This window comes from Myxocyprinus asiaticus, chromosome 32 (genome assembly GCF_019703515.2).
Source record: "Myxocyprinus asiaticus isolate MX2 ecotype Aquarium Trade chromosome 32, UBuf_Myxa_2, whole genome shotgun sequence".
Taxonomy (NCBI): domain Eukaryota; kingdom Metazoa; phylum Chordata; class Actinopteri; order Cypriniformes; family Catostomidae; genus Myxocyprinus; species Myxocyprinus asiaticus.
The window spans coordinates 33,212,035-33,232,097 of NC_059375.1; the positions used below are offsets into that span (position 1 = coordinate 33,212,035).

Below are 20,063 nucleotides of genomic sequence, written 5' to 3' on the forward strand. Positions count from 1 at the left end.
CTCTGCTGGTTGTGTAAAGTTTGTGTAGGACTGTGATTAACGGTAAACGGTAAAACTATATGCGCTCAAAATCAATGAGTTTATGAAATTCGTAATTAATGATATAATATGTCAACATTTATTGCCAGCCTGTAATATAAAGCAGCATAATGTAGTATTTTTGTATAGCTAAAATAGCTGGAAGTGGCTTATATCAGAAGTGGTCCACATTCAAGGTTGACAATGGCAGCGCCCTAGTTTTGCTGAAAAATAAGGTGGATAGATGGCTTTTGGGACATATCCAACGAGTATGTGCTATGAATGTGTCAATAATGGAGTGAGCCTTGACTATACTATACTATACTATACTATAATCGTATAGGAATTTGACCACTAAACCTTGGCTTGCCATATAGCCTTGAATTGTTTTGAAACACCCCCCCCTCCCCACCCCTCCCCATTTGTTTCTTCGTGAAAGTTCGTGATGACCGTAAATTACTTTCGAATCCAAGACTCTGCAAAAATCAATCAATGGATAAATCAAAATGAGTATAAATAAAACAGAAATAATATGCAACATGTGTGTGGTCAGTGATCATAGTCATAACACACCGACCGCATTTTTATCCGCAAGGGCAATGGCACTTTTTCACCTTGTGTGAACGTAGAAGGGAGGGGGGAGAAATCCCGTAAAAAAGGGTCACACTGATTATTTATTGGCAATCCGCCACGTGCGTGTGTGTGTGTGTGTGTGTGTGTGTGTGTGTGTGTGGTTGCTTTACTGGAACACCGAGGGGTGGAGCGTTTTAGAAATATCAGTCGGTACTTCAACTCACTGGCACAAACAGTAGGATACCTCTACTACCTCTTAGAGACTTTAACACAGCTGTTCGCTGATTAACTGTTCAACAACTGACATGAAACTGACCTTTATCACTTTAAAAGAGGGTCTATTTTGCATAAACATTTCTGATAGAATCATACAAGGAACTATGCTTTAAGAAAGGTCCAAGATTGATTCGGATAACGCTTTGAAGGTAAATATAAACGCTTTGCTCTTTATTCTAATGCACTCAGCGTTGCTTTATTGTATCGCCTAGGGGCCGTTCACTCCGAACTCGTCCTTGAGAATAGAACCGAAAGCAAGTGCCACAGGCCGTTTTTTAAATGTTTAAGTTCTCCTAGGCGAGACGCGGCACTACGTTGAAAGACATCCGTCTCACGCATGTTTAAGTAAAAGAAGCAATCGAAAAACAGCGCGGACGGACGGAAATCTGCGTTCGGTGTGAACGGCGCATTAGTATGTACAGCGCTGTCCCGGTAAATATGCAGCTCTGTGGAAATAAACTGAGTTATCAACCTTTGTACGTGCGCTGTTGTATAATAGTTTAAAGTCTGCATTATTTCCCCTTTAAATGTGGGTTATTCGAACTAAAACGGTCTCCGTGTAACCTGAATAAGTTGGTGGATTTCTTTTCCAGTCAGTGAAGGGGTATTTACAATGTAACTCGAACCACAGACCGAGTGTCATGAATGAGGAATTGGGTTATTCACAACGAACTGGAGGACCTCATTCATAACTTGTTTTTTAATAGCCCGAGAGAGCGATCGAAGTGAATATCGGGTTTACACGGCAGTTGGCTTGGTCTAAATATAAAGCTTAGATTGCCAGCTAATTAATTTATCTCCAGATAGGACAGTTACATCATTGAAATGGTTAAAGTGTAAACGTGACAAGGAAGGGGGCTGTTTTTAATTGAAAGGCAACACATGTGAGAAACATCCAATCCAGCTACAGTATAAGGACTATAAATGGGGCAAGTTTAAATCTGAGCCATCATAAAGCTGATGTCATAGCAGATGTTGTAGATGCTGACTTTTTTCCATTTCGTTTTTCCCCTCTCTTAGCTGCCTTCCATACCCACTGAGACACCATTTCTTCTGGATGTGGAGGAGGCGACAGAGCTCTGGGCATTGTGTTGGTGCTCTCCGGTGCATGAGCACCCTGGCTGGGACAGCCCGTCGGCCCTGGACCCCGAGCACCAGTGGTTGCCGGGCGGTACAGGGGGTGGGCAGAGCGCCATGGTAACGCACAGTAGGTTTGACAGCGCCATGAGCAGCAGCCCCTTTGAAGGCGGCGTGCGGCTGCCCCCCCACCGGTACAAAACCTTCAGTTCTAGGGCGCAGTATCAGATGGTGCTCACGGCTGCACGCAAACTACAAGAGAGTGGCTTCTACTGGAGCACCGTGAGTGGGAAGGAGGCCAGCGCACTTCTGAGCGCAGAGCCCTCGGGCACCTTCTTGGTACGTGACAGCTCAGACCACCACCACTTTTTCACACTCAGTGTGAAAACAACCACAGGCACCAAAAACCTGCGCATCCAGTGTGACGCCAGCTCCTTCTTCTTGCAGACAGACCCGCGGAGTGAGCAGGCGGTACCGCGTTTTGATTGTGTTCTCAAACTCATCCATCATTACATGCCCTCTACCAATGGGACGGGGACCTCATCCAAGGTCCAGGCTGAAGGGAACAGTGTTGTAGACGGAGGAAGTGCAGGAGATGGGAGTGCATACTTCATTTACTCCGGTGAGGAGAAGATCCCTCTGGAGCTACTGCGTCCACTTGCATCCAGCATGTCTAGTTTGCAGCATCTTTGTCGCAAGACTTTAAATGGCCATATTGATGTGTCCACCAAACGGGACCAGCTGCCTCATCCACTCCAAGAGTTCCTAGAGGAATATGATGCCCCTATCTAGCTATTCTTTAGAGCCCCAGATGTGTTTTAGATAAGAAGGGCTACATGTGCAGAAGATGTGCATGCCAATAAATGTCCGCAATGGTGCAGAATTGCGTAAGTGGAGATTGACTGCGCCTGACCTCGTGTGTCTGTTAGTATTGCAGGCCAGATGTGCCTTCGACCTCTGGATTGTGAACCTTTGGCAGGGTATGCCATTTGAAGGACAGCCTGAGATTTGTACTTCAACTTAAGTGGTCGGTGGCAAGGATCTGACATCTCAGTAGCTGTTGACACGAACGGATGCGCAGATCACGTTTGTTGTCTCTTTGCATCCTGTTCTGTGTTCCACTGACCAGTCTCCAAGACAGACTGCTGAAGATAAACACAAGTGATAGTTGATCTGTACAGGAGTTAAGTGTGCTGCTATGGCTATGGTCCAGCTTCTCGCCATTGATCGAGAGAGGCTCCCTCAATCTGTTTTATCCAGCTCAACATTTTTGACTTTCTCCTGGAAGGAAAACATTGGTGTTTGCGATGACATACACAATTCCACTGCTTCTTGCCAAGCATAATTGCCTCGAGTGGGCGTGGGGGTGCAAACGGGGTGGCTACTTACCGCTCACAACTGACACTGCTGTGTCTACTCTGGTGACTGAAAGAAATGGGTCAATGCAAGGGACTAGAGTCAAAGAACGTGTGAACCATATAAACTGGACGAGAGGCCTGTAACTTTGGATAGTTTCAGCCTCTGACCTCCCTTAGCCCTCTCTGGAGAAAACGGCCCCTGAGGACAGCTCAGTGGACTGTTACTTTGTAACTTGACAGGAGCCAAAGCAAATATTAGTTACATTTGTGCTAGGAAAAGGCAGGCAACAACTGAACAATGTTTATGATTAAATTCCAAGTAGATATGAACATATACATAAATTGACGTTCATATACTGTGAAACAAATACAAGCACAGTATGTAAAATCTTTCTTAACTGATTTACTGTGTTGTTTGACATGTAGGACTGTGCTTCTCTCATCACACAGAGAGGCATTTGTACTTGTGCTCATGAAAAATCAGTTATGCTTCAAAACAATGACACAGTGTTTGTTTCACTAGCAGGATGTGACGTCTGCTATTCACTGAATGTATTCTGAGTCTATGGAAGGGCTTACAGTTCCACTTGTAGATTGTCTTTTTGTTTCATATTTTGTCAAATCAAGGTGTTTACATGTGTGGCCACCAATAGGACAGCATGTTTTCTACTGTCTTTTATAAAGATGTCTCATCTTAATGTCTGGTCTGATGACCTCAGTGCAAGCTTGAAGATCAAAAAACAAAGGCATTAAAATAGAAAATGCAGCAAGAAACTTTGCACATATTTATATTTATAAGATGTTTCCATAATTTATATTAAAGAGCACTATTTTTACAAAACGGATCCCACTGAGTGCCTCGCATTCTTGTTGTCATCTGCAACTTTATTCGCCCAGACCACAGTCTGCATGCACAAGTTAAAAATGCATGACTTAAATTGGACATTTGCTGTAGAAAGCATTGTTTTCCTTCTGTTGTAGGAACGCACACACGTGAAAATACCACAACTGCTCTTGTTTTCAAAAAAACATGTCTGAGGCTTACCTTGAGGTGTGTGTGAGAGTGTTTACAGGATGTCACTGAGTGCATTCTCTTTTGATCAAAGTTAAACCATCTGCCTCTCTCTCTCCAAAGTGATCTTAAAGGGATAGTTCATCCAAAAATGAAAATCCTTTCCTCAATTTCTTGCTCTCATGTTGTTCCACCTCCATCATGTTGTATGACTTTTTTCTCCAATGTAACACAAAATGAGCACATTAGGAAACTTTTTCTGTCTTAGTCACCATTCACTTTTATTGTATGGATTTTTTTTTTTAATGAAAGTGAGTAGTGACTATCAGTCCTTAACTTTCTACCTAACATTGTTCCAGGTACAAAAGAAACCCATACGTGATTGGTACAACATTTTTTTTACTAGTAGCTGTCAAGCTCTGGAAAAAAAGCATAATAAAAGTAGCAATATGACTCGTACACAATATTCCACGTATTCTAAAGTCATACTATAGCTTTGTTTGAGGAACAGTCCCAAATTTAAGTCATTATTCACTGAAAATCTGATTGACAGTCATGGTCACCATTCACTGTCATTGTTTGGATAAAAGAAGTGTGAACAATCTTCTATAAATAACTCATTTTGTGTTCCATGGTAGAAAGAAAGTAATTCAGGTTTGGAATGACAAGAGCATGAGATTATTATTATGTATGTGTGTGTGCATTATTATTATAAGTTATGACATTAATGTAATTTTTCAGTGAAGTATACCTTTAATATCACTAATCCAATGATAAAGTTTAAATTAAAGAAATAGTTCACCCAAAAATGAAAATTCTCACAGTATTTACTCACCCTCATGCCATCTAAGATGTGAACATTTTTCTTACTTCTGCTGAACACAAACAAATATTTTTAGAAGAATATATCAGCTCTGTAGGTCCATACAATGCAAGTGAATGGTGATCAGGCCTCAAAAATGGAGATTAAGTCAACATAAAAGTAATCCATAGGACTCAAGTGGTTTAATCAATGACTTCTGAAGCGATTCCGTTGGTTTCGGGTAAGAACAGAAAAAAATATTACTCCTTTTTCACTGTACATCTTGCCATTGCAGTCTCTAGGCACGATCTTGATTTCAAGCTCGATTATACTTCTTAGTGCTTGACGATGCTAAAGGAAGTGTAATCGTGCATGAAATCAAGATCGCCAAGGAGACTGCTGTCAAGATGAACATTGAAAAATGTGTTATATTTTGGTTTAATGGATTAATTTATGCTGACCTTTTCTCCTTTTTGGAGCTTTTGGAGTTCTGGTCACCATTCACTTGCATTGTATGGACCTACAAAGCTAAGATATTCTTCTAAAAATATTTGTTTGTGTTCAGCAGAAGAAAGAAAGTCATACACATCTGGGATGGCATGAGGGTGAGTAAATGATGAGATAATTTACATTTTTGGGTGAACTAACCCTTTAAGACAAAATTTTACTTTGATCAGAATGCTAATCGTCTGCATAATGGACAACGTGACGGAAATTTTGTCATCAGTACAGTGCTGCAGCACTGAAGCGTGCAGCGCCATTTTTTAACCATGCGTACTCTGAACACGCAGTATGTGAATGCGCATAGAATTATTTGCACTAATTAGTGAGTCCACGAGGTGGCAACACTCACAGCTGAGCTGTTGCTATCACAAAGCGCTAGAAGATTTAATCACTGCTAAACAACAGGAGACTAATCTGAAAACAACAACAGTGGATGTGCATGTCAAGAGCGTGTGTGTGTGGAGGTCAGTAGGAAATACCTGCATTTGTATATAAATCAAGTCTGAAGGAATATAAAAACATCTTTATGGTTCTAAACACTTGATTCAAAGATACATAGTCTAGTCTCTAATAGCAGTCATAGCGTGCATGCACAAACTGCCTGTGTATGTGTGCACAGTCAAATGAAGTACACTTTGAAAGGCTAGCGTTCCACTGTACGCAGGCAGACGCTAAGCGTTCAAGTCAAAACAGAAGTACTGTATAATTTGGGCTTTATAGTGTGATTTTTTTTAATTGATTAATCCCTCTCTAATTCATTTTCCCTCCTCCATTTAAGTAAAGGCTTTTATCAGCTCTCTGTCCTCTTATTAGACGGTAATTAACACATTGTAAAAGTAGTAACTCACAAACCATTAAATGCCTAAGTGAAAAAAAAAGAAAAAAAAAAAAAATCAATAAGCCTTGATAAACTTCCTGAGCAAACCCAATACAGCCCGAGACGATAAGACTTCTGACTTTCAGTGCAGACTTTTAATCATACCAGGACAAAAGCTCTTACACAACTGAAAGATAACCTGAAAAAAAGCTTTTTTCATTAGTCAGAAGTTCACATTAATAGAGTTAGTCTGAAGCAGTGTGGTCATATCAATGGATTATTATTTTGATAAATCTATATATATATAAAAAATAGTAGGTAATTCAACTATAAAAATAAATCCAGACTTGTATAGGGTATACATTATACAGAGGTATTAAAGCAAGTCACAATCAGCACTGGTAGATTTTGCTGATTGGTATCTTTAGCTACTTTAGACAGGATGCAAATCAAAAGTTTTTTTATTTGCATGCATAGTACATGAGAAGTCAAATAATGTATCATTTCAATGTATGTGAAAAACAATGAGTATGAATGCATGTCTGTAAGTGCAAAAGTACTAAGAGATCACTTATCTACTGTAATGTACACTATTGTATCAGTATTTTATTATACACAGTACTGTGCAAAAGTCTGTTTCACTGATGTTTTACAAAAACATTTGTCTTAAGATTATTTATATCTTCAGCTTTAATGTGTCAATAGGAAATATAAAGGTTAGACTCCCAAACATTACTTTTGCAAATAGAATAAAATAACAGGGAACCCTGCAACAGATGGCATTGCCCCCACAGAGCCCCCCACTGAACATCAAATCAGTCTGGGATTACATGAAGAAACAGAAGCAATTGAGACAGCCTAAACAGATAGAAGAACTGTGGTGAATTCTCCAAGAAGCTTGGAACATCCTATCTGCCAACAACCAAGAAAAACTGTGTCCAGGTGTACCTAGGAGAATTGGTGCTGTTTTGAAGGCAAAGACGGTCACATCAAATATTGATTTTGCTTTTATTTTTTTTATGTTTACTGGACTTTGAATGATGTTAATTGATAAATGAAAACTATTAATGGCATTACTTTTGAAGACATCCTCACTATGCAACATTTTGCACAGTACTGTACTCAGAGATTAATTATCAAGAGTAATGCACAGTATTTTATTGTTTTTTATGATATGTCCACATCCTGGAGACAAGCTTTTCCTTTAATCTAATTCTGCTTGAACATTATGAATTAATTCTACACACATTTGTACCAAAAAGCGACCAGTCATAAAGAATAGCCAGTTTAAGGTATAGCTGATACATAGATTTACTCAGTGGCTTGTTTAGATAAGAAACATGTTAAAGATACTGTAAACACAGCCTACATGAATTATCCACCAAACAATCTCTTCTCATAACTCCACTCCAAGTGGTGTATCCCGCCATGCTCTTTTTACGGTATTTGGGAAGTCTCCGCCTTTTCTTCACACTCGTTCGGGCCTTACTCCCTCTTTTCCTCCCTCCCTCGTGTTTTCAAAACAAAAGCTGCAGTCAGCAACTCTATGCCCCATTTGGTTGGAGCCAACGCCCGTTAAGCACAAAGCCCCAGGGCGCAGAAAAGTTCCTGATAACAATCCACAGAAAAAAAACTGTATTTATTTTCATTTATTTTAATAATTTTTTTCACAGATTATATGAAAAAACAGACAGACCTGCATAGTAAGCATGCAGTAAGCACCCCAACCTATGAGAAAATATGTGTGTGCAGAAAAGTGAAAATACAGTCGCAGCAATTGTCTACAGGATGTTTATGTTTTACTGCCATCAATACCAGCTTCAGTTGAGGCTTTACAGTAAATCACCCCTGTGACCTCTCTCTCCCTTTTCTGTCTACTTCTGATTGGCTTACTGTAAGTAACCCTGGGGAAGGAATACTTGCCTAAGCTGCCCCTGAGTTTGCACTCTGCATGTCTAGATATGCTTATGTTACTACTTCCCTGAATTTTGCAAATATACCGTAAGCCCGGATATGTGAATCTGATGAGGACACAGATTATTATGATTAACAGATAAGTTATGAGCTGTATTGCAAATCACCTATCGTGGATTTAATACATGTATGCATGTGTGTGATTGTGTGTATATGTGACTAAATGACGGAGAGTAACGGGACTCCGGAGGGGTTGTGCGTGCTGGGAAACAGTCCAGTCTTCTTGTGTGTCAGTCCCATATTGTGGTTGACTTAACAGGAAAGGAATGTGAAGCCATTTTTTATACATCCTGGCCCGCTGCAGGGGCCTAAGGAAGACTCTGCAAATGTGTGTATGTGTGCGTGCATATAGGCGTGCTTGTGTAGAAGATGAAGGATGTGTGAGGATAAATATGTTTCTTGTTGTGAAACACACATTTGCACCACATCATTATAAAGTCTGTAATCAATTCTGCCTGTAATCACACAGAATGAAAGCATTGTGTTAACAACATGCCACAGAAAATGTCCCAGTGAAAGCAATATGGCAAACAAACACGGTTTCGCTGTCATTAAAGCACAGAGTCTGCTTTTGCTAAAAGCTAATTTGCTGAAATAGAATGAGGGAGGCTTTCTCTCTTTCTATCGCTTCTTTCTTCTCTCTTCTAGTATTTTCTCTCAAAGGAATAGTTACCCCAAAATTAAAATATTATCATCACACTCATACCTTTGTGTGCGGAACAGAAATAATTTTTCACTGAAATTCATTCCCTCTGCCACAGCTCTTAAATATAATTTGTGTATGCATATATTCAAATATGAAGTGTCAAAACAATATCAACAAGAGTCAATATCAACTTAAATTTCCGTCTGTTCCACACACAAAGATATCATATTGCTTCATAAGACATAGAATATTGCACACAAGTCAAGTAGGCTATATTGTTGGTACTTTTATGATGTGTGATTCCAAAGTACGTCTGTTGTCCTGTAGTTTACTCAGGCTTTAGCTTAATGACATCATCAGCATAGAAAGGTCCCTTTGATCTACTGGCAATCTTGGCATGGACATTTACAGTATGCTCACACACATGCACTGTCAAAGTACAATGGTTTTTCCAAATGCCAAGTCAAGTTTTCTTATTTATATATTTTACAGAAAGGCATGTAATATAACAACTTCTTTGCAAAGTCTGTTACAAAACAGCTGATTCTTTGACAAATTTACTTGAGAAAACAATATTGCATATGATATTAAGACTCTAAAAGATTTTTAGAGAGTGTATCTTAAAGGGATAGTTCACCCTAAAATGAATATTCTCCCATCATTTACTCACCCTCATGCCATCTCAGATGTCTATGACTTTCTTTCTTCTGCTGAACACAAACAAAGATTTTAACAATATAAAAATAATATTTCAGCTCTGTAGCTGTATATAATGCAAGTAAATGGGTACCAAACTTTTAACGCTCCAAAAAGCACATAAAGGCAGCATAAAAGTAATCCATACGACTCCAGTGGTTAAATTCATATCTTCAGAAGCGATATGTTAGGTGTGGGTAAGAAAAAGATCAATATTTAAGTTAATTTTTACCATAAATGCTCCTCCCTGCCCAGTAGAAGGCGGTATGTATGAAGAATGCAAATCGGCAAAAACAAAAGAAGAAGAGTGTGAAAGTGGAGATTGATAGTAAAAAATGACATATTGATTGTTGATCTGTTTCTCACACACACCTATCATATTGTTTCAGAAGACATGGATTAAACCACTGGAGTCTTATGGATTACTTCTACACTGCCTTTATAAGCATTTTGGAGTTTGAAAATTTTGGTACCCATTAACTTGCATTGTATGGACCTACAGAGATATTCTTCAAAAAATATTTGTGTTCAGCAGAAAGGAGAAATTCATACACATCTGGGATGGTGTGAGGGTGAAATGATGAGAGAATTTTCAGTTTTGGGTGAACTATACATTTAAAGCCTAAGTGTATTTTGTTCTAACTAAAATTAGTATGGCTTATAGCTTGACAAGTCCTTGAGAAAAAAATCCTTGAGTAATCATGCTAAATTGCTAATTTAGTACTAGAAAATCACTTGCCATTATATCAAACACTGCTGAAAGCTATTTGGTTCGTTAAATGAAGCTTAACATTGACTTTGTGTTTGTTTTTGAGTTGCCACAGTATGCAATAGACTGGCATGTCTTAAGGTCAACTTTAGGTAAAAATGGCAAAAAGAAACAGCTTTCTCTAGAAACTCGTCAGTCAATCATTGTTTTGAGAAATGAAGGCTATACAATGCTTGAAATTGCCAAAAAACTGAAGATTTCATACAAAGGTGTACACTACAGTCTTCAAAGGACAACTGGCTCTAACAAGGACAGAAAGAGATGTGGAAGGCCAGATGTATGACTAAATAAGAGGATAAGTACATCAGAGTCTCTAGTTTGAGAAATAGACGCCTCACATGTCCTCAGCTGACAGCTTCACTGAATTCTACCCGCTCAACACCAGTTTCATGTACAATGGTAAAGAGAAGACTCAGGGGTGCAGGCCTTATGGGAAGAATTGCAAAGAAAAAGCCACTTTTGAAACAGAAAAACAAAAAGAAAGGTTAGAGTGGGCAAAGAAACACAGACATTGGACAACAGATAATTGGAAACGAGTGTTATGGTTCTTAACCCCACTGAGCTTTTGTGGGATCAGCTAGACTGTAAGGTGCGTGAGAAGTGCCCGACAAGACAGCCACATCTATGGCAAGTGCTACAGGAAGCGTGGGGTGAAATGTCACCTGAGTATCTGGACAAACTGACAGCTAGAATGCCAAGGATCTGCAAAGCTGTCATTGCTGCATGTGGAGGATTTTTTGATGAGAACACTTTGGAGAAGTTTGAGAAGTTGTGAATTTTCTTTTTCAAATTGTAATAGTAATTTTTCACATTATTAATGTCCTGACTATACATTGTAATCAGCTGAATGCCACTTTGGTGAATAAAAGTAACAATTTCTTTCCATAAGAGCAAGATCTGTACATTATTCCAAACTTTTGGCCACCAGTGTGTATGCATAAACTAATATTTCAAATTCACTCTCTGAAAAGAAGTCTTCATATCTTATGTGATTTTGTTTCTCAGTTGAAGTATGTTATTTCTGCACCACTAGTCAAACCAAACGGAACTGCAGTCTTTATGGGTAGGAAATAACAATACTGGTTTAGCCAATGGCATGAGTTTGGGGCATGGCTATCTGTTTTTTGAGCAATGGAAGATGGGGGCAATGTTTGAAACTTGATTGAAAACAGTCAGTATTTTCGCAATCCTTTTATATGCCAATAGTGGTGCAGAATTTACACACTTCACCTTTAAGGATTAAATTAAGATTGTAAATACTATAAGATTTTTTGCATTGTGATGCAGTTGGCAAACAGACAAAGTAAAAATAAAAACAATGTGCAGTAGAGTCACATTCAATCACATAAAGATTCGAATAGTAGCATGTTTGAGTGAGAGGGCTACTGGTTGGACCTCCTGGAGAGGACAATTCTGAGGGTCAGAGACAGGAGCGCCTTAAAGCACAGGCTTATATGGGCTGAAGCCCAGGGGCATACTACAGCTCCCATGGGGCCCAGCTCACGGCCATGGGGCCTATTTTCCCCTATCCATGTTTGTGGGAGGAGCGCGTTTAAACGCTTTCAGTGGGAAATGTTGTTGACATGGTGACAGTGCACGACCGTTAAAGGCGTCCGTGTAGTGCTTGTTCAATGACTTTGTGGTCAAAAAGCTAATGACTTGAGGAATTACTTGAGTATGTCTGAGAGATGGGGGTTGTGGCTGGGGGGATGGGGTTCACTGAGTGCCGAGCCAGATAAAGGGCTAAGATTCCCTCTCCCCTGATTTTCTAACTACTCGTGAATGACAGAGGAACGAAAGGTTGTGTTTTTCAGTTTTCACCCAGTCACAAAAAAGACCTCACTCTCCTTCCCGCTCTTTCTCTCTCCGCAAATCCAAACGATTCTTTACCCACTTTTCATGCCCTCTTCTTCTCCTACACACGTACATACACACTTGCAAAGTAACAAAGTCCAACTATCCCCTCCCCATCTAACACACATGGTTCCCATTCCCTTCATACCTCCTGTGCCATCAGAGCCCAGTTTCCAGGAAAGAGGCTCTTTAATTGAGTTGACTCTTTACTGCTCTTGCAATGTGAGTGAGAGCAAGAGAGAGAGAGAGAGAGAAAGAGAGAAAGAGAGGACACATTTATACAGGAAGGGGAGGTGCAGAGCGGGAGCTCATGCACAAACTCACATGTTCCTTTACTGTAAGAACTCATTTCCCCCCTTCTGGATGCTCCCTTTTCTTTTCTGCACCTTTTTCTCCTGTGCCCTTGCCTTTCGCTTTGTTTGGGTCTATCTCGACACCATTCTATTGCATGTTGAATTTTATCAAACCATGCACATTCAAATTTCACTTACAGAATTATTGCATTATCATGCAATACGATTGCATGTTTAACTGACAATCAGTTAACTATAGAAATGTAGACGTTCCTTTCATACAGAAGTGTCACGCCGATTCAAAGATTTTAAAGCCAAGCTATTTTGAGTGCAATTTTCAAATAATGATAATTAAGTTGCATAGGTATTGTAGATGAATATATATATATATATATATATATATATATATATATATATATATATATATATATATATATATGCCTTTGTCTAAAAATGATGTTGCAGAATTCATGTGGTTTGTCCGATCGAATTGCACCTTCTGCAGATCCTTTGGTTTAAAGGGAGACTTCACCTAAAACTAAAAATTCTATCTATTTTTCATCTAACTCATGTTGCTTAAAAATAAGAAAACACAAAAGAGCTTATTTCAAAAAAATTTCTTTTCCATACGTTAAATGTCCATGGTGATCTCTGGATATCAAGCTCTTATGCAAGTTTGTAAAATAAAATAAAATAACAATTTTTATTATATTAGGTCAGGATTAGAAACCTGTTCCCTTCAAACAGTAATCAAAAGCAATATATAAGCAAAATAATAATTATATTATATTGAGTCCAGATAAGAACACTGGTCCCCTCAAACTGTAATAAAATAGTAATAAAAATACAAAGAGTATATTTGGTTAAGGTTTTGAACCCTGGTCCCTTCAATGCTCTGTGACTGCAAAGTAACAGATACACTATTAAATATTCTTATCCAATTATTGTTTATCCAACAATAGCAGGCAGCTGTATTCTGCGTGTGATGTGCCAAAAAAGGGATTACAAACAGAAGTCCAGGGTGTCTGATCAAGAGTTGCTGACTCTCATTAAAATGTCAGAAACTTTCTCTGTTCCATTGTTTTAGGTGATGCTGTATATGCTTCCAGCCTTGAGATCAAGTGGCACAAAGTCCTTGTATCTTTCATGAATTAACTTACACAGTCACATACAAGTCACTTAGTGTTTCATATCTGAAGAGGGGCCATAAAGCAAAATATCCTGCAACATGTTTGTAGATTTCCAACATATTTGAACTATCATAATCCTCACATGTTTATGCATGTTTTGCTGACTTACTTTCTGTCACCAAAATATAAAACTTTCCCATTAAAGGAGAACTCATTGTTCTATCAGGAAGACTCACAGACTTGAGTGAAATTCAAGATGACATTTATTTGATGAATATAAAACAGAAATGTAATGTCTCTCTTTGGCGTAATCCCAGTCTGGCGGTCCGAAGAAGTTGTACTCGGAACCGTCATATCCTGCCGGAGATAGGAGGCAGGGGCGAGGAGCCTACTCCCGTGCAGGATGGGATTCAACTGGTGGTGGTGGGGTGGTGGAGGTTGCCGTGTTAGCACACTGAAACAGAAATGTGATAGATTGTGAGCAGACTTATAAAGCATTGGCTTACATGTTATTGGCTAGGAGTTACCTAGCTAATGGTGCGATGATGTACATCTGTTAGTCTTCCTGCTAGAACTACACTGCGCTTACATTTCCAGGTGTCACTGGTTTCAGGTACACTCTCTCTTGCCAACACATTTCTAAAGTTACAGTAAACATGTGTAACTTCAGTGGAGAACTAGATCCACTGAGCTGAAAAGATGCATAGATGCATTTTCTTAACTAGTAGTTTTGTCTTGCTTTCCGGTAAAATATCTAAACATGCATACGCCAAGATATATTTACTTGAGATGTTTTTAAACTTCTTGTTCCTGTTTATAAACTTGATAACAAGTCTATAATTGATTTATTTTTTCTTTACTAGTAAACTTATCTTGCTTTATAGATATGTTTACTGAGAAAAAAAATCTGATTTGGAAAATAATTTATTTTGCAGAGTGAGAAGATCGAAACAGAAATGCACAGGGCTGTGGTGATAACTGAGTGTAACTGAAAATGTATTTTAGTTTTGAATTGTAAACATTTAAAGTAGAAGATCACACAATGAAGTTGAAAGAAAGCCAAACAACCGAAATGGCACAGACAGTAAAAAAATAAAATAAAAAAAAAAATGAAAAAAAATGAAAAAAAGAAAGATTGTATAGCGTTTGAAAGATCTGAGCACAGGAAACCAGAGAGATGAGAGGTTTCCTGTCTGCGCTGTTGGACAGAGAGTAGGTAACACCTGAAGCTATTCTATATGTTCCTCAAACATAAATAAACCACTCCTCACACACACTTGCACGCAATCACATGAAGCAGTATGTTTTTTTTTTGTGCACAGACAGGTTACATGTAGGCGTATTTTAACTGGAAGAAACCTCACTGAGAACACTATGTAACACAATTTTTGTTCCTGGGTAGTAAGTGTTATTTCCTAATTGCTTATGCCTCAAAAGTATAGAAAATGGCTATTATTCCCCACAAACTTTGCTTTTGTGACATTTACTTAAGAAGAAAAATTACTATATATATTTAAAGAATTCAGAAGTTCACCCAAACAGGAAAATTCATCCTCATGTATTGCAAACACAGATGACTTCTGTGGAACACAAAATAATTACATTTTTCGAGAAATACACTCAGTCACCATTTCATTGCATCAGACTATACATTCTTGTAAACATCTCCTTTTGTGTTCCACTGAAAAAAGAAAGTTATATGGGTTTGGAACAACATAAGGGTAAGTAAATGATGAAAGAATTTTCATTTTTGAGTGAAACATCCCTTCAATATCTTATGTAATTTTGCTTTTCAAGTAAATGTTTTTGAAGGATGCTTAGATATTTCTATACTGGAAAATAACAACTTAACCCGTTCTCATTCCCTAAGTGTCCAATTTTGATGCTTATGCAGAAGCCGTCCGCGTCTGCATGATGATGCCAAAGGTGCCTCCTGGAGTCCTCTCACTGACGCGATGAGAAACCCCATTGTTTTCAATGAGAAAACTTTGTCGTCAGTTATCAGTCTTTGAATATTATTTTGTGTGCTTCACCTCAATGTTTTATAATACTTATATATATATTAGTGTGATATTACATTTTACAATCATATATAATATTTTAGATCAACTAACCCAATCCCATTTCTAAACCTAACTGATAATCAACAATATAAAACATGAAAGAGACACTCTGATATACATAATTTGATATACATTACACTATTTATAGATATATTTTAGCACCCAATTGCACATTTATGCCTAAATCTAACCAGTTCTCAACAACAGAAAAGACGTAACAAGCAGATAAAGTACAGTCACGATCACTATAATAATATTCCAAACCATACGATGGCATTGTGTGAGTAGCAGAGTGAAACTGAAGGTTTTAATTGGTGAAAATATTCCCCCTCGGTGAAGGAACTGCCATCCTGATTCTACCAGCACGCCTCATTTAAAAAATTAATACAACCGAATTGAGGTCATCACAATGGGTCACAAGACACGCGAGAGCCAATGGCATAGTCGCTGAGTCTCTGACGTCAAACCCATGTCATTTCGCTTGATGTGTCACGGTGGATGCCGGGTGACCGTGATCGGTGACTTTAAAACTTTTAGGTTTGTTCTTCACATAAAGTGATTGTAAGACTCAGAATACACCCGGTATGAAAAGGGTTACTTCAGCAGTGCAGGATGAGTACAGACAGATTAAATAGACATATAAACAACAGATTAAATATTAACCACTATGAATAAATGTTGCTGATTTCAAATGAAATGAAAATCATACCCCCAACATATGTCACAATGACAAAATTGTTCCCCAATGTATAATTAAACGATGCTAAAGTTTTAATGCCCATCGCGTCAGTCAGTTGACGTCAAAGGTTTCTCATTGAAGAGAACGCACTTGCCGGATGCGTCGTAAAACTGTCGCCAGAGCTGGCTTTTGGCATTTGTAGATTGACACGCTGGGCTCTTGCACAAGCGCCAGTCTTTGACGTCTTGGGAGTGAGAACGTGTTGCATAATTGAGCAGAGAAGTATAGATGGTGAACTACTAAAAGAAAAAATGGCAAAACATAAGTTTCTTTCAGGCAGTAAGAGAGCTTGGCTGTTTGCTTGCTGTGTTTTCACTTCCGTCTCACCTTCTGACCTGCGGTGATGCACTGTCAGTTTACGGGAACCAAGATCTTCCTTTCCAAGGGCGTTGTAATTCTTTTCGATTTAAACGGACATTTGATATGGTGTTTCTCTTCTCTCTTTACCAAAGACATTCCTATAACAGTGACCACAGCCCACATTTACCGTTTTAAAGAAAAACTTGCTTTCAGCCCTGTTCAAATACTAATTTTTCCTGAAAATGAGAAACCGCATCAACAATAGCTAACAGTGTTATTTTTCTGTGGGTATCAGTGGTTGTTGTTCAAGGTAATAACAAGGTAATGGTAAAGTTTGTTTAAGGTTTCTGTTATAAACAAAGTTATAATTTGTAAGTCTGCAAACCTAAATGCATTGATGATCCTGCATGAATCATCAGAACCAGTAAACTCGAAAAATTATGTTCTTGTACATTCAGAACTTGTGCTACAGACGTAATCCTGTTTAAAGGCTATGAGTCACACCCCTGTTTGTCTCTCATTCAAACAGAATAGCCTAACACCTGCACCACCCCCTGACTAACCTATTTTTCATGCTTAAAGGAATAGTTCACCCAAAAATAAAATCATTATTGTCATTATTTATTAGGGCTGGGTATCGCCAGCCACCTCATGATACGATATGTATTGCAATACATATCATGATTATATATATAACGAAACATCACAAAATATATGTCACAAATTGATATTTCAGATAATGCCGTTATTCATTATACAGTGGACTTTCTAAATTGGTAAATTACGTAAATATTAATGTTACAAATTGTATTTTCATTAGTTTTTCACTTATTGGTCACATTCCATGTATTCCATCAATAAATATTATGTCTTGAAATTGCATATATTATATTGCATACATATACACTACCGTTCAAAGGTTTGGGGTTACTTGCCTGAAATGTTTGTCATGATATTAAAAAATCCTTTTGATCTGAAGGCGTATGCTTAAATGTTTGAAATTAGTTTTGTAGATAAAAATATAGCTGTGCCAACATATTAATTTATTTAATTACAAAACTAAAACTTTATAAAAAAAAAAAAAAAAAACATTTTTGAAATGGATGACTTGGACCGAATAATTAGGAAAAGCAGCCACTAAGTGCCCAGCATATAGATGGGAACTCCTTCAATACTGTTTAAAAAGCATCCCAGGGTGATACCTCAAGAAGTTGGTTGAGAAAATGTCAAGAGTACGTATATAGGACAATAATATGAGCTATCACTGTTTGAAATAATGTGTACAATTTACAAGTAATAACAATGAGTGTACATTCATCTGTATAAGAAACGCTAAAAAGGTACTGTCACTTTAAGAGTTCAATGAGTGCCTCACAGTGTTCCGGTTCAGCGAACATTAATGAGAATCTCTCCATGCTGCCTTAGATTAAAATGAATATTTAATTTGTTCATTTGTCAATTATTTGACTGTAAAGAACAGAAAGGATATTAAGACACATTATTCAATGAAAGTGGAGTGCGCCACACATTCTGCAAACAATCCACTTCAATCTCAAGCACTTTTCATCAAAACAAGGTGATTTTCCAGGTATTCCAGTACTTACATTTCTAAAAGCTAAATTCAACCACTTCAAGCGATAGAGAGATAAATATGTTTGACGGGTCATTTCATTTATGATCACATGGACAGAAAACAATGTTGCAAATTTCAAAATGGAGTTATAAACAAAGGTTCGGAAGGAGCCTACTAATCTGATCCTATTAATCAATTACGGAAAAACATATATAAGCAGAGCTCACCTCTCTCCCAGCGCTCATCGCTTCTGGCAAGCAACCATGGCCGACCCAGGTAAGTTCGAACACTTCACCTCAGACGACGAGTTTCCTCTCCTCCAAGCCCCGACTCGCACCCCAAGATTCCATTATCCCGACTTCCAACTAAAAAAATAGAGGTCGTTCAACACCGCGCACCCTCCCAAACTGGTGTCACAGAAGACAGTCCTTTCCTTCACCAGCTACCTCCACAGAACAACCTTGCCATTCCACCACATCTGTAAATCCCGCTCCGTCTCCGGCAAATCCAGTTATCCCAGTGATCACAAAATGGACCATCAACGGTTTACGTCATGCCCTCGCTGCTGAGTCTATCCCCTTCCAACTTAGATCAAATAAAATTCAACTCTACAATCTTCTCGTCAGACCAACAACAAACCCCGAAGATTTACCAAGCTTACCGGAAAGCCAAGAAGCCCCGCCCACAAAAGTCACGAGAACTACCTCCCAACGCTCAGCACGCCGTAACGCTCGGGTTGCCAGCGCCTCTCAAAACCCTTCCAATTCAGGAACCACTCAAAATTCAGAAATGTCAGGTTCCTCTCCATTACCTCCAGCACAATAAACCTCAGCTCTCTTTCAGTCTAATACTGGGGTCCTCCCTTGCCCCCTCCCCCTTTTTCTCCCAGTATCCCATCTTTAACTACGCATAATCCAGCCGCACCTCCACTTTCTAATTCATTCAACCCTATTTTCTCCTTTCCTAATTCGCCTATTCCTGTTCCAGTTCCCAGCGTGAGGCTGCCTCCGCAAGCGGTAAGAGTCCCGGATTTAACTCATTCCAACATGTCTCTCTTTCCTAATTATTCTATCCCCAGAGTGGACCCTAACTTGAGGCTGCCTCCACAAGCGGCAACCGCTCCGGTTCCCCCTCAGGCCAGTTTTTCTCTTCCAGTTCCAATTTGGCCCCCAATTTATATCCTCTATACCACAACTCCTGTTGCAGCTCCATCACACACACTTGCCATGGAACCACCACCAATCTCCAGCCATCTCTGATCGCAGATTTTATCAGGTGCTGATATAGATTTGGCTTCTCTTCTCTCCTCAGTCTCTAACTGTGAATCATCTCGCTCCCTCGACTGCGGGGTACTCTCTGTAATTCAAAAAAAAACATCCATTCCCAACCCAAACTGCATACTTACCCTAGCAGAATTCTCCCTAGCCTTTGGAAGATATACAGATGTCATCTGCTCCACTTTCCCAAACAGATGCAAGGAACTAAATGACTACTTAACTATAATTGCCGAACTCTCTCTTTCCTTCAGAGGCTGCCATTTCTATACAGTACCCAGAGTTGCCCAGTGGAACCAATGTCCATACTGGAGT

The 20,063-nt window shown here is 38.8% G+C and overlaps 1 protein-coding gene across 1 annotated transcript; it reads left to right on the forward strand.

The window, feature by feature from the left end:
- Nucleotides 1-796: 796 nt before the first annotated feature.
- Nucleotides 797-4,147, forward strand: socs3b (suppressor of cytokine signaling 3b). The gene is made up of 2 exons (XM_051667075.1): nt 797-1,016; nt 1,888-4,147. Exon 2 carries the CDS (start codon nt 2,062-2,064, stop codon nt 2,734-2,736), a length of 675 nt encoding a protein of 224 aa, XP_051523035.1. The 5' UTR covers nt 797-1,016; nt 1,888-2,061; the 3' UTR covers nt 2,737-4,147.
- The last annotated feature ends 15,916 nt before the right edge of the window (nt 4,148-20,063 follow it).